We start from the raw sequence: 15,951 nt of genomic DNA, 5'->3' as shown, positions 1-15,951 counted from the left end.
GATTAGATGCATTAAAAACAACAGCTTCTCCTCCTCTTTCGGTGAACTATTCTCAGAATCTACCATAGCCACATATTAAGCTGCCAAGTGACTCACCTCTGCAAGCATTTTCTCTTCCAATGATGACTTGTATATGTGTGGCATAGCTGCAATTACAAATTATCAAGTCCCTACATCATTTGATTGCTCGTTGGCTGTCTGGGGCTGAGACACAGCAGAAATAACACAGTCTAGAGAAAGGCGGTGGAAATTATCAGTGGCCCATGAGGGGTCTACAAAAAGAACCAGTCGGAAGGAATTAGATCCTAAAGTTTGTGGGCAAGGAGAAGAGCTGATGCAGTCTGTTTGAAGTTCACAGAAAGATGATGGTCCCCCAAAATCCCTTTTTTGCAAGCCCCAGTGAATTTGTAGGGTTAGCAATGAAATTATAAGTCAATAATGGATAAAAGAGAAAATATGAGAGATAGCCTTCAGGCAATGAGCTTAGTCAATTCCACAGAGAGGATCTGGGGCTTTGGTATGTTTTCTTGCCCCAGATGTGTGCCAGACAGGTGGTCGGGAAGGCTGCTTGTGTTCCACAGGCTACTACACACACATCCAGGGGAGAGTGGCCAACTTGCTCAGATGCTTTGGAGGGTCCCAGGCATCATCGGGGGAAGGAGCCACATAGCCAGGTAGCTGAAGATAATAACCAACTGCTACCATTTAATGAGAAGTCTAGTGTGCCAGGCTCTACTTTCAGTGGCTCAGTTCATCTCTGACAGGACTCTAGGAAGTATGTACTGTCATTGCTCCCATTTTACAGATAAAGTACTAGATAAGTGGGCTCAAGTCATACATCTGGGAAGTGACAGAACTGAGTTCGGGAGGATGGACTGGTGTCCACTGTCCAGACAGCCTATTGCCTGGCCCCTGGCTAAAGATGGGATTTCTTCAGCTCATGGAGCTTCAGGGCCTGCTCCTTCCTGTCGGAACAGGAGGCTCCTAGATTAGGGCTCTGTGCTTGCTGGTTGGAGTGTCATGGACTCAGGTACCTCTGGAACTTTCAAGAAAATCAGCAAATATGGTCACTACTCATTGGAAAGATGCCTGTATACTCCCATGGATTCAGAGCAAGCAGCCAACCTTATGCTAACTTCTCTGTGGTTTGATCTTTACCTTAGATTTTATTTAGCCACACCTATGATCCAGAGCAGTGTGGCTCAAATACTGTTGCAATGATCTCCAGGGATTCAATCACAGTGCCTCCCTGGTCTGGCCTTGATTTGGCGTTCCTTACCTCTCAGTTTTGAACACTTATCCCCAGCACAGCCCCATATTGTTAATCCCTGTTTTATGGATGAGAAACAAGCCCAGAGATGTTAAACTAACTTCCCAACCAGGATGGAGACCCAAGTCTGTCCGACTCCTTGCCCCTTGCAGGAGGTCTGCTCGGCTGTATGAAGGGCATGCTCTCTCTCCAGAACTTAGAAATCTCTTCCTGCTCTGGTTCTTAGGATGATTTTGGGGGACACTGGCCTTGGCCATTAATAGAATTTGACTTCTTCCGAAGTCAGAAGCCAGAGGAACAAGCCTGTCAGGCCTGTCCTGCTTATCTTGGCCTATCCCCAGAGAGGAGAGAAAATACTGACTTCTCCTCTCCCGAGGGACCTTACAGTTAATATGCTTGTTTTCTTTCCCCCATCTCTGGGCTTTAGAGTTTAAACGCAAGAACTCTAGAACTCTAGAATCCTCCCAAGTAAAGAACCTAGGAAATATTTGCATACACCAAAGTTTGCAAAGTGACAGCTTGGGGTGCATTCTGCTCACAGCCCGCGTTTTATTTGGTGGGTCAAAGTCCAGCCTGCAGAGTATTTCAATTCCTTGCAATTGCTTGGTAACATTTGAAAATCAGCACATTTCACAGAACAATATGGATACTCAGCTTTTCTTGAAAATCAGATACTCCAGTAACATGAGGTTCACATTCCTGCACAGTACCATGGAGGGGAGAGACTATTACTCCCATCATCATAAGAATAAGCCCCCGTAGGCCCCACAGGCCCCTCCACTTTCTACTGTTGACACCCTTTCTGCTTGATGGATGTACATGACCTGCCTGATTCTATCTTCGAGAGCGACAGACTAACAGAGAGAGTACAAGCTTGTGTGGTTGTTGTTCAGAAACACTACGGATATCAAAGTATTAGAGCCATTTTGGATGGCCAACTAACTAGATTCAGCATCTGATTAATCCAAGCTTCTAATTCTGTACGGACCCTGAAACCAAACAAGGCCTGTGACAGAAGGATACAAGACACCGTTTTCAAAGCGTTGACACTCCAGAATGTCAGTCTCTTTCAGGCCTAAAGGAATATCCCTCCCTCTTGCTGTGACCCACACAGAGCCCTTTGGAAAAAAGAGGGACTGTATTTCACTGCGACTTACAGATTTTTTTTAAAACATGCATTGTAAGCACTAGTCCAGCTCATTAGCTTTGGCAGTATACACTGGTATTTAGGGAAATCGGGTGTGTATATAGGCACAGATATAGTTATATTTTAAATTCATTAAGGTTTCCTAAATGCAAAAGCAATTCTGTCACAGAGAAACAGCATGGCAGAATATTCGGCAGCCGGGATTTTAAATAAAACATGCTTTTTCTTCATAATTAATATAACAAGGTTTCCTGGCTTAGGATTTGGCAAGCATCCCAGGAAAAATGGGGGAGGGAGGGTCGGTGTGACGTGCCTGTGACCTGACAAACAAGCTCCAGGAGGAGTTTGTGCTGACTGAGCTCTCCTCAGGCATTCCACGATTTATGAAAAAAAAATTATTCCAACTCACTGACAACGGTAGCTAATAATCCTAATGATAATCATAGCAGGAACCATTTATTAAGTTTATTACATCTTTAATCAGATATTATGTCCTTTCTGTATTATCTCCTTCCAGCCTCCCACAACCCATGAGGTATGAGGTAGGGACCACTGTCATCCTAATTTTATAGATAAGAAACTAAGCAATGGAGAAGTTAAATGATCTGCCTAAGATGGCAGCCCCAGGGGGTTCCAAAGCTGAGACTTAAACCCGGGTCTGTCCGCTGCCAAGTCATGTTCAGGACCAGTGTGGTCAAGCTGGCCATGTTAGGTGCTACCCTAAAACAAATGGGACCTTTCAATGTGATACTGAGGGTATCAGAAGGGACAGTAGCCTCAGACAACAGATAAAGTTACTATTACTTGGAGGTTCCTTCACCAGTTCCCAAAGCTTTTCTTTTGAACCCCAGGAGGATCAAGTCTTGCCAAATATTAGTTCAGTGTTTCCAAAACTTTAGCTGTGAATAAATCCACCTTCAGCATTTTGCCAAAGCCCAAAGTGGTTTCTAAATACTTTTGTTAAACAGATTCACCTTTTTGCTATCTAAATATATTTACAAAGGAAACTGTCACTACTATAAATAGAAAAATCAAAGACAAAACAGTGTCATTGAATTCAAACTGGCTGCAGTTGTCACACTAAAGCTCAGAGCCTAAAGCCCTGCTGTCTTCTTGCTAGAAGGGGAGATTAGCAAGAGGGAGAGGAGAAAGACTTCCAGCAGCACCCTGAGTCTTTCTTTGTAATGGCATTGGAAGAGGTGACAGTAAAATTGAGAAGGAATGACTTTCTCACACTGTTTTGATGTTACATCATGCGCTGGCCAGGCAACACCCAAGTCAGCTGGGGTACCACCCGTGGTTCATGTTCCACACACAGAAGAAAACACAGAAGTGGAGGCAGCTTCAGGGGTGCAGCTGGCTCCCATCAGTGGGAAGTTCCTCTTTTGAACCTCTGGGCTATTGCTGAGGCTGATTGGCCAAAATGGTGGGCCTCAGACTCACCCTGCGCTTTGCTTGTTCATTTGCCTTTTCAAAAGGCTTCCAGGTGCATTATCAGATCCAAAAATGAATGTTTGTTTTTTTTCAATCTCCCTATCTTGGAGGACCTCACTCCTTAACCATCATCAGCTTCCACCCCCAAGTCTGTTTAACCCAAGTCCCTAGGATGCCCCATTTATACTGATATTCCTCACCAAGTGCTTACCTGAAGGGACAGGAAGTCCTTAGCAAATGCCGTGCTCCCCCTGAGCAGCCAAATCCCCTGGAATAAAACATCAGGTTGGGTAAGGGAATTCTTACTTATATAATTAGGGAAACTGAGGCACAGAGAGAGTCAACGACTTGCATGGGAGCAAAGATAGGTTCATGAGTCTCCTTGGCCAGGAGCTTCATGCCTAAGGGAGGTATAATCAAGGTGTGGCCAAGGGCAGAGCCCTTGCTGTTGCTGGGTGCTGTTGAAAGTCTGTGACCTGGGCCCTCTCCAGGCCCAGCAAGCACAGCTGCTCCGAGTAGGGCCGGGGATCTGAATTTTTACCAAGCTCTCAGGTCAAAATGGCGATGCCCAGGCTCTACCAAGGAACTCTTCTCTCTGCCCCTGCTCCATCTCTGCTTGCCACGTGGAATTTCAGTCCAGCCCTCAGTTAACTATGCACAGGTCTGAGCTTTACAGCAGCAAAGCTGCCCAGGGTCCCTCTGAGCCAGGCACTGGTGATTGGCCCCAGGAGGTCTGTCCTCAAGTCCCTCCCCTGCCCCAATCTACTCATGCCCTTATAGAAGTACTTCTCCCCACTGGACCTCAAGCTTCCTCCTCTGTACATGAAGGGTCTAGACCAGCTCCTCTCCACAATGCACCATGGCTGGTCACTGTGGTCCTGGGCTTTACCCAGGCTCCCAAGAAGGAAACCACCTACATGGGCCACTGGCCAGTGTGTCTCCTTTGGCCTCTAAATTTCCCCTTTGGAGTCTTCCCCCATTGCCCTGAGCTTCAGATTAGAGCAAAGCCACAGTGAACCCGCCAGTCCTGAAACAGCACTGTGCATATTATATGCTAAAGCAAGAAGGGAAGGGTTCCCTGTGATTACAAAGGACTGAGTGGCACCACTTTACACCTATTAGTCTGGGTGACTTTCTAAAAATGAAAAATAACAAGTGTTGGCAAAGATGTGGGAAGAACGGAACCCTCATGCATTATGGGAATGTACAAAGGTGCAGCCACTGTCAAAAAGAGCATGGCTGTTCCTCAGAAGGTTAAACAGAACTACCATATGACCCAGCAAAGTCCACTCCTAGGTATAACCCAAAAGAATGGAAAGCAGGGACAAGAATAGATATTTGTACATATTCATCGTAGCATTATTCACAATAGCCAAAAGATATAAGCAACCCAAGTGTCCATCAACAGATGAACGGATAAACAAAATGAGATATTCAATGAAATGCTATTCAGCCATAAAAGGAATGAAATTTTGATACATGCTATAGCATGCAGAGTGAAATAAATCCAGTCACAGAAGGACAAATATTATATAATTCCACTTATAAAGAGGTACTTAGAATAAGCAAATTCATAGAAACAGAAAATAGAATAGCAGTTATTAGGAGCTGGAAGAGGGAGGAAGGAATCATTGTCTAATGAGTATAAAGTTTATGTTGCAGATGATGAAGTTTTAGGTAAAGATAGTGGTGATGGCCATACATCACTGTGAATGTAACTAATGTCACTGAATGGTATGCTTACAAGTGGTTAAAATGAAAAACATTATGTTACATATATTTTACATATTTTTTTTTAAAAAAAGGACCGAGTGGCTCTGTATGACTGTTCATCTTATGACATAGCTTGTTTCCAGTAGGAGCCAGAGTGGGAGGGGTATGGGGCAACACTTGAGCTAGTGACGGGGACACTGGCGACCTCTGTCTTCTGTCACTGCCACCTCTCAGCCTGACCTTGAGCTCTTTGTTCAGCAGGGGGGACTGGCCTGCTGAGCTGTGTACTCTTGCCCCTGTGTGCTTGTCCCTGAGTTACGCACTCTTGTTCCAGCCCAGTAGCTGCAGCCTCGCTTGGCCATGGTGCCGAGTTCTCTCCTCTCCAGCTGCCCCCAGCAGTAATGCAGTCCTGCCTCAGTGGTCAGTAGACATCTGGTCTACCACCAGGTCATGGCAAAAAATCAAAGGAGGAAGGGATGGCTGGGATTAGAGTCCCATCGTTACCTACCAGGTAAAATATTTTTCTGTTGGTGATTCATTCTAAACCAAGCTTCTGGCCCTAAAGAACAATCAAGCCCCATCTCATCCCTCCGCTGCTTCCCAGCCCTCTGAGAACATTCTCCATCACTTAATTCCTGGAACTCATCAACATGGACATTTTGCACTTTAGCCTCTGCCTTTTTGTTTTGTTTTCCAGAAGGTTTAGAATTCTGAAAGGTAGAGGAAGAACCTGAGTCAAAATAGTCACTCAATTAAAGATAGGACAAAATAGATTAGACCTCAATGCCTTCCACCCCCAAGATTACACTTTAAATAGTGCAATACTCAAGACACAGTATCCTCTCTACCCCTCCCCATCTTCCTAACTAACCAGGCTTAGCCTAGATGATATTGCAACCCACTCCTTGGTGACTGAAGGGAGTTCAGCATTGCTGAGAGCCTGCTCTTAGCTGGGGAAGGCCAGAGTCCCAAGCCACAGATCCATTGAGAAGCCTGAGTGTGGAGTCGGTGGACCAGCAATTGAATCTAGAGGGGTCTCTCTGAATCTACTGCAAAGCATCTCTCTTCCCATGCGCAAGAAGCACCTATTTCCAGGCCTCTAAGAGGAGCTGGGGCAGTTGTGACCACATCCTACATTAGCCCTCTTGAGACTAGGAATAGATGTGGGAGAAGAGAGCGGTGGCTTGCGTGCCTTTTGATTTGTGTGGTGATGTTTGTTGAGATGTGTTTGCCACAGTGAACTGGCTGAGGCCCAAGCTGACTTTTGTGCCATCCACAGCTGTCAGTGGGGCTCAGTGGCCCTCTCTGTGTCCTGCTGGCCTGGACTAGTCTGGGCAGGCCTTTCCTAAAGCTTTCCAAGAACAGGGGCCTGATCTCTTAACCTGGTTCAGTGCCCTGCCTCTCTTACAATTTGATGCTCTTCCGGTTCCTTCTCCTCCACCCTTTGACTGCACTGCACTCCTGCCGTGGCCCCCCATCCCTCACTGCAGTGGGGCGCAAGGGCAAGAGCTCAGCTGTGAGACTGGCTCCACTCTACGCTGGCCTCAGCCCTTCCCAGCTCATTTACTCGGAGCAACTTAATCTTTGCAAACCTGTGTTCTCTCCTCTGAAATGGACCTAATCATAGTACCTCAATTACCAAGTATTGTGTGCAAAAAATGCATGTAAAATATTGAGCACAGTCCTTGGTGCAGTGGCAGCTCTTAATGAACGTGCACTGAAGTCTCAGCTGTCTCTCCCTTCTCCTCCTCTGGCTTCAGTGATCTTCCTCTTTGGATTTGCAAGTGTTAGGCCTGGAGTTCTATCATTTCCCTGTCTCTGTGGAAAAAGTGAATGAATAATGGGATGAAAGGAGGCAAATATTGTGCCTGTCCACCCACCCCACGCGCCCCACCACTATGCACAACAGTTTCCAGATCCAGATGAATGGCATAAGTAACTGGCTACTGGCCTGGCCTTTCTCAGATGGTTCCCCAGATACAAGCCCCGTGTTTGGGCTGCCAGTTTCCACATGTCACCACAGCTTTTCTGGGAGTAGACCCAGTGACTCACAGAATGAGTGGGCCTGCTTCGAGCCCTTGGGACCCCCGACATGCAGCCCAGGCTGCCCAGCGAGGCAGCAGCTGCTCCCCTGAGAGCCAGTGGCATCTGAAGGCCCTCCGGCCCTGGAAGGCCGGCTCTTTTTGTTTGCTTTACCTCCAGCCCCAGCTCCTGCTCCCGAGAAGGGCACGTCTGCCACCTGCTGGCCGTGGGCAGCGCAGCACCTGGTCACCCCTCAGGCTCCGGTTTAGAAGATCTGGGGCTCTGGACCAGGCACAGGTTTTGGAGGACCTTTTCTGCGCGGGGCCCCGAGAAAGTGTGGTCCTCAAAGTCCTCTCTCCTGTCCTGCCCACTTCTCAGGGCTGACGGTGGCCAGGCATAACCGGCACTATTCAGCTCAAATGGGAGATGTCAGCAGCTGTCTCCCCAAGGCTGGGAGAATATAGGTGGAGACACAGGCCCTGCCCTCTGGTCAAGCTCCATGGGAGGAAAATGAGGTCCTGGAACAAAGGACCAGGACCAAGGTGGCTGGCTGCAAGGACACTGAGATTGAAGGGGGGTAACGGTTTGTGCTGGGAGTCCTCTCATGCCCCTTGTGGGGCACTGCCGGGGCACTCAAGCCCAGAGGGGTCAACTTCAGACTTCCCCTGTTCAAGCCCCAGGCCCTGGAACACTCCTGAGACCTGAACTTACCCTTCCTCTGTGAGGCTCCCTACTATCAACCACCACCCAAACAGAACACCCACCTCTAGTCTCATTCTCTGCAGAAACAGGGCTGGGGGGCCAGGCGGGAATTAAAGCGGCTCAGGCCAGACAGCAAAGGGCCTCCCTTCCTTGTTTGCATCCCTGTTCTCTCCCCAGCCTTTTATTTTGCAATTTGTCAGCCCTCCAGAAAGATGGAAAGGTTAATACACTGAATATTCTTCACCAGATAGATGCAACAGTGAACATTTTGCCACATTTGCTTTCTTGCTCTCCTGTGTGCGTCTCTACATATGTTGGCTTTGGTTTGTTGGCTGGTTGGCTGAAGTATTTGCAGCTACACTGCAGACACCACCCTCAGTACTTCAGCATCTTCTAAGGATAAGGACATTTTCCTACAGTATCCCACCACCATTATTCTCAAGAAATGCCACATTGAGACACTGATACTGTCTAAAATAAGTCTATATTCAAATTTCCCGATTGTCCCAATAATGTCCTTCATAGTTTTTTTTAAAAAGCAAGGATCACTTATGGAATTTAGTTGTCATATCTTTTGAGTCACATTTAATAAAGAGTAATCTTTCCATCTTCTCTGCCTTTTATGACATTTGCCTTATTTTACAGTCTGGCCTGCTAGTTTCATAGAATGGCCACATTTGGCTCTGCTGTGCCCCTCGTGAGAAGATTCAGCATAAGCATTTTTGTCAAGGATCCTACTCCATGTGGTGCCCTCGGTTCATCGGGTCAGGATGCATTCTTGCGTTTTACCTTTCTTCCCTAATTTATCATCTGCCTACTTCCACAGATGGTTAAGGAGGCCTTCAGTACGACAGAAAATTAAAACCTCTGCTGAGGGTGGAGGGAGAAAATATACTAGACTGCCCGGACTAATGTGGGTACCGGGAAGATAACCATGTTGGACGCAGCTTTTCAGCTGCCAAGATCCAAAGGGAAAATTGTTGGGTGATAGGACTCTTGTTTTCCAAATCAGTAAAGTGCCAGATAGGAAATAGTTGGGGCTATTCTGTCTCCGTCCTGCCATTGTAACACAAAAGCAGCCTTGGACAATATGTAAGCAAATGGGTGTGGCTGTGTTCCAGTAAAAATGTATTTATACAACCAAAACTGTTGGTTTGACCCAAGGGCCTCAGGTTGCTGGCCCCTGACGTAAGTGAAAGAAAATATTTCAGCTGTTAAAAGATGAAAAACTTTCTTTTTCTGGTAAGTATCACATTTTAAAAGGAACTGTTCATATCACTATTTATTCAGCGAAACCTTTTTGAGGAGTGCCATGTGTCAAGCACTGTGCCCGGTAGGGGATAACACATCATTGGCAAAACAGACAAGATCCTTGCCTTTCTGGAGGACAGAGTCTAACATGAAAAACAGATAACGTGCCAATAAACAAATACAAAACTATGTGTTCTAGCAAGGATCATGGAGGAAACAGGTGCAGGGACAAGACAGTGAGGGGGGTGTCATACTGATAGGGCACCTAGGGAAGTTCTCCTTGAGAGGATGACATTTAAGCTGCGACGGTCATGGAGAAGAGCTTTCTGGCAGAAGGAACAGCATGTGCAAAGGCTCTGAGGTGGGAGGAGTGTGGTTAGTGTCATTTGTGAACCCAGGTGTGGATGGAGATTAGTAAGGGGCAGAGGGAGGGAAGGGTATGGGAGGAGGATTGTAGGTCATGTCATGTGCTTATAGTTTATTCCAAGGACAATGAGAAGTCACTGGAGAGTTTTAAGCATCTGTCCATCCCCAGTCCCAAGGAGCTCTCACCTGAGACAATCCCTAGACTTGCGTGTGAATCTAAATCTTTATTACAGCTATATGATCTCTGAGCCTCAAAGTTCTCATCTGGCTAATAGAAGCCTCCTCATAGGGCCATCCTGAGCATTAAATGCAGCAATGAGAATCAGGCAGAGCTGAGGTGCTCAATATATGCTAATCACCGTAAGTGACAAGACCCTCAATACCTGAGCAGCCACACTTCCAACAGGAGCAAGTAAGTGTAAATTCCACGAGTCCATACAGAGAAAGGCAATGCTTCAGATGCTCAGACAGCACAGCAAGAGGGGCCATCTTCAAATAGCCCCCTCCCTCTGACCTGGTCCCAGTGCAGCCATCAGAAAGTGCCCAGAGTGCCTGTGCCCTGGCTCTGACCCTGGGAAAGGCCCCTCTGGGCTGCAGGACCTTGGGAAGGTGTAGCAGGGGGCTGACTGCACCTGCCTCTGCTCTGTGTCCTTCTGTTTTTCAGTTCTCCCTGATGTCTTTGCGCGCAGACCTGGACCCAGGTGAGTGTGAGGGTCACCCTGGGCTCTTTACCAACCTCAGGCTGGTTTTGAGGTGGAGGAAAGGGGGCTCATGCCCGTAAGTGCTGAAGCAGCCTCAAGGCTCAAATGGTTTGGAAGTGTCATAGAACCTTTTGAGAATTTTCCTAGAAAAGTGCACTCGGGGTGTTTGTTCATGCACCCACACAATGCCTGACAAAAGTTCCAGTGGCTTGTAGACACCCCTGGTGCCCAGTCTCAGGACCCCAAGGGAAAAAACACTGGCTAAGTTAAACACTTTCATTTTACAGAGGAGGAAACTGTGGCCCAGATAGTGGAAGTAACCTGCCACAGGTCACAGAGCCCATAGTGGCTGAGATGAGATGAAAAGGCCAAGGCAAAGCGAGGGCATCCCTGGGCAGGGACTACCCCCAGGCAGGCAGCCAGTGCCACCCCGACTCCCTGCAGCCCACCTGGTGGGGCACCAGCACCCGGTGCTGAGAGGATGGCAGCATGCAGGCTGACCCACTCCAGCGACGGCCACCCACCAGCACTTCACCGCTGCCCTGGGGCTGAGCAGGGCCACTCCCCCTGCCACATCGTCCCCTTGTGGCCTCTGCCGCTGGGTCCGAGTCTCCCTTTGCTGCTCTGAGACCCAAGAGAGGAAACTCCGCTCCCTACTCCATCGGTGCAGAGGCTGGTGTCCCCTCAAGAGGACACAAACTAGCAGGCAGGCAGCACATGGACTTCGCAGTCACACCTAAAACTTTGCATCAAGGATTTATTTGGAGCAAAGGCAGTGACCCCTGGGCCAAATTCAGCTTGAGAGTTAATACTGCCCAGCAGCAAAGCCCTGGATGGGCAGACAAATTCCTGCTGGCTCACCACAAGTGATGTCTGACTTTGGTCACCTCATGTGCTTGGGACATGTTTGTGGAAATTGAAAGAAAAAAAACACATGAACATGGTATGTGGGTTTTGGAGAGGACCTGTGTCTTTCCCCACAAAGCAGAGGAGAGTGTTCTATTCATCAGCAATGTAATGCAGCTCCTCGGCACACTCAGATGTCAGAGCCTCCCCCGGCTGGTCACGCCAGCATCTCTGTGGGGCCCAGGCAGGGTCCAAGCCAAAAGGCGGGAAGAGGCGCCTCCCTCCCCAGCTTTCACCCCAACTGCTCAGGTTCCACGGAGCGGCTGCTTAGGTCTGGGTGTCAGAGAGACAGAGCAGCAGAGCCGGTGGGTGGAGGTGAGGGGTCACAGAGTGGAAGAAACAGGAACACAGAAGATTCAAGGGACCTTGTTCTCTTCAAGGGTTCAAAAAGAAGCCCCATCCTAGTGAGAATGAGGAGGTGTCTTTATCACTAGACATTTCCCTGCCCTCTGCCAGAAAGTTGTAAAAGACACCTACAATGACTATCCGTTTATGACACCCTGGAATTGTGCAGTAAACAACTCTTGAACTGTAGGCAGGGACACTACTGAACAGAGATCACAGAGTGGATTTATTCTGAGTGTCCATAAGGCTTTTAGCTTTAATTAAACAGGTTGGAAGCTGTAGGGTCAAATTTGATCTGAAAACAAGAAAAATTCTCTATCAAGAACTGGCCAAAAAACTGAATGTCCTTTTGGACTCTCGTGAGGTAGTGAGTTCTCCATTACTGGTGGTATTTAAGCACAGGATGAAAAACCACTTAATAGGGAGTGGAGAGTGTTGAGATCCTGGGCTCTATAACTCTGCCAATAGCTTCTGGCAGTTTGGTGAGCAGAAGAAGGGACCCTGCAGTACACCACCTCGGCTCCCAAGTCCATCTTAAGGTGTTCTGTCAATATCTGGCTGTGGAACGCACTAAATGTAGTAGCTGGGCCTTCCTGCAAAGAACAGGTTAGGTTTTAAAAACACCCTTGTTAGTGTCTGATTTAATTTCACATAGGGGTTGTGCTTTGATGGAATCTGTCAGATCCCAGTTGGCTTTAGACAAGCGTGTGGCCAAGGTAACACCATGCTTATGTCCACAGGCAACCTGCTTCTTTAGTTGGTCTTGCTGGAAACAGTGCCTGGTGAGGGCCTTGCTGGAGCAGAAGGTGCCCAGGCCATCAACCCCAGCGGGTGGCAGAGGAGGTAGCCATCAAACAGCACAGACTCTGCCCATCTCCCTAAAGCAGGTGACGTGACAGCCAACAGGCCTGCGGAAATGCCTCTTCAAAGCTGGCTTGGCTCTGCCCAGCAACACAAGCTGAGCCCATCCATCAGCTGTCCTGATGCCTGCCAGTGAGGGTCTCTGCTGGGCTTGCCCTGTCAGCTGGATTGGAAGCGTCAAATGTGGGCCAACAGGGCTGGGGTTTGGGGGGAGGCCCTCAGAGGAACCGTCTGTGCCACAGTGATGGATGACACCAACAGGGACGGCATTCCAGGGATTTTTATTCCGTTCCACACATCTGGCAAGCTCTTTAACCAGAGCAGCTGCACAGCCCCCTTCACGGGAACTCTGAGCTTTTTCTGAGAGACCGTGGGTATAGACCACAGTAATCCTGGTCGAGGGACCTGGAGTGTGTGCTAAAAATGATTCCGCAATGTGTGCTGCTTCCTGGAAGCTAAAGCTCATGGAGTGCCATAAAACACAAACCCACAGGAGGCTCTGGGACTTGCAAAAAGCCAAACAGGCTTGGAGTTAGGTGAGCTGAGTTGCGATACCATCCTGCCCTTTTCTGTAAAATAGGAAAGATAATACCTATGCCACAGCTTTGGTTTTTTTTTTTTTAAGGTTAAATATATAGAAAATACTCAGCAGATAATAAACTATGAGTAGCATTATTTGAGTTAACTCAGGATACTCTCAGCATTCTTCCTGTAAATTCTAGAAACAGACTCTGATAAACAAGATAAATTCGCAATGCTTTCTTCTTGTACTAAATATAAAATGCTTCTGACAGCTGCTGCATTCTTCCCCTAAAGCTTTCTCCTTTTCTGCAGCCTAGAGAAAGTCTCAAATAATTTTTATTTGAACTTGGAGTGTTTTTCTTGGACCTATCAATGGAACCAAATTTCATGTCAGGCTGCAATCCATTTCTACTCAGAAAAGCACTTGGACAAATTTCTGGACTCCTACAAAGCTCAGGATGCATTTTCTTTACCAAACTCCTATGATCCAAATCTCACTCTCTCTTAAATTCCTTGATTACTGTGCTCCAAGCAGACACCATCTTTGCCGGGAGAGCTGGGTATCCTCTGTGTCCTGGCCAATCAGATTCCTTCTGGCTTGGCCACAGAGGGAAAAAGTGGCCTGTCACACACATACATTAACAGCATATAGGGCTCTGTGCTGGACACTGGACAGAAGGAGGAGCAGGCATGGTCCCTGCTCTTAAGAAACCAACTGTCTAGTTGGAGGAAACAAATCATATAGACCAACTTCAACAATAACCACAAGAGAGAGGTGCCATCTGAGCTCTATCCATGAAACCGAAGGCTTGGCAGCCACCTGGACCAATGAGGAATGCTCTGGTATCTAAAATTCTTAGTCCAATAGCAACCCAGTATCAACTGAGCCCTGTGTGTCCATTCGTTATTACTGCATAATACTGTACCCCACGTTTAATGGCTTAAACCATTAACCATGTATTGAGAACTCAATTTTTTGGGTTGGCAATTTAGACTGGGCTCAGCCAGGCAGTTCTTCCAGTCCGGACAGGCTAACCTGGTCCTGACTGAGCCACCTCATGTGTGCGCAGTCAGCCAGTAGATTGGCTGGGCTTTCTTATGCGTCTGAAGCCTTGGCTGGGACAGTTGGACCTGCTGCTGCCCCAAATCTTCTCTCATCCTCTGTAGAAAAAGCCAGACTTGTTCTCACGGCAGTCACAGGTCCATGAGAAAGAGGAAAAGAGAAAGGAAGTGCTCCACAGGCTTGGAGCTGGCACACCATCCTTCCACCACATGCTCTTGGCCACAGCAAGCCCCAGGGCCAACCGAGACCCAAGGGCTGGGGAAATTGGCTCCATCTTTTGGTAGGAGGAGCGGCAAAGTCACTTTGCAAAAGGTGTGGCTCCAAGGAGGAGTGGAGAACTGGGGCCATTTTGTTCATTAGGTCGGCTCACGCCACACCAGAGGGCTCATGGGGAGCTCACTCAAGCCACCAGGCCTCCAGCTCCCCTGCCTCTTCACTTCCTTTTTGTCTCCTTCCTGGCTGGCTTTCTTACCCCACCCACCCTAGACTGGAGGGTCCTTTGATAACAGGCCACATCCCACTCATTTTCATGTGCGATGTCCTCTGTTCCCAATGTCTTCCTTAAGTGCCAACATAATGGAAAAGACAAAATAAGCTTTGGATCTAGAGGTAGAGAAACGCTCCCAGGATTGCTCCCATAAAGCACTTTTAAAACATGTTGCAGCCCATCCCAAATGTAAAGGATCTTGGTACCTTCCTGTGTACAGTCTTCCAACTTGATGGCTTCTGATAATCTGGAGCCACCAAGCCTCTCCTGCTTCTATCCACATCAACCAAGGACCTGAGTCCTAGAGAATAAGAGGGACTTATTGCCTTGCTTAGCACAAGTATGATTCAAAGCCCACATTTTATTTCCTCTTTCGCTTCACTAAGAAATGAGCAGACTTTGTTAATGGAGCTGGATTCAAGTCAAAATCCTCCAACAGACATTTCATCCATCGTCTGTCACCTGGAAAGGTCACATCATTCCTTCCATGTAAAAACCTCTGCTTCCAAGTATCTGCGAAGAGAATAATTCTTAATGGTCTAGCCAAGATTAGCCAGTCTGACCCTCAACCTGTGGGAGTGATGGAAGAAATTACAGGAGCAATCTGAAGGCACTTATCTGTAAACACCCGTTGGAAAAACAAAAATGAATTCTCCAAAGAAAAAAAGAAAGAAGTGATGCAATCATCTCATTACCAAGCCCGTTGTCTCTCCTAAATGTCAGTGTGAAATCTTTCATGTCAAACTCAGAAAAACATTTTTTTCTCAGTTTCTCTCTCTGCTTTAGCACACTGACTGGAAAGAAACTTTATTTGCTCCAGGAAAACAATGGCCTTATCTTCAGCTTAGATCTTCATCCCTGGAAAGGTGGCCTCCTCTGGAAGCATTTTCATAGTGGGGGAAAAGCAGCTCAGGAGAAATAATGAGCAAGCAAAGGGAGTCTTGACTTGACACTGTGATAAATGAGCTGAAACTCTGGCAAGGAACCAGAGTTGGCGTATTCAAAAAGGAAATAAAAAAGATAGTTCCACTTTAATGGGAAATATAAAACAGCCATTGTGCAAAAGTCGATTTTTCAAAAGTCCAAGAGATAAAGACTGTAAGGGGAAGGACTGAGAGACCAGTAAGATAATGTTGTTGATAATCAGGCTTAGGAAAAGCA

General features: G+C 47.4%; 1 protein-coding gene across 3 annotated transcripts in view; it reads left to right on the top strand.

Annotated features, from left to right (window-relative positions):
- Window positions 1–15,951, top strand: part of HABP2 (hyaluronan binding protein 2) — a 31,899-nt gene that overhangs the window by 1,335 nt on the left and 14,613 nt on the right. For 2 of the 3 annotated variants that reach the window (XM_017641407.3, XM_017641392.3), the window contains exon 2: window positions 10,570–10,606. In XM_017641407.3, the coding sequence (XP_017496896.2) occupies window positions 10,570–10,606 (37 nt within the window). Of the gene's footprint in view, window positions 1–10,194; window positions 10,318–10,569; window positions 10,607–15,951 lie in introns of all 3 variants that reach the window. The other variant, XM_017641397.3, reaches the window with a different exon arrangement.

This window comes from Manis javanica, chromosome 7 (genome assembly GCF_040802235.1).
Source record: "Manis javanica isolate MJ-LG chromosome 7, MJ_LKY, whole genome shotgun sequence".
NCBI lineage: Eukaryota > Metazoa > Chordata > Mammalia > Pholidota > Manidae > Manis > Manis javanica.
This window is presented reverse-complemented; position numbering and strand designations above follow the sequence as displayed.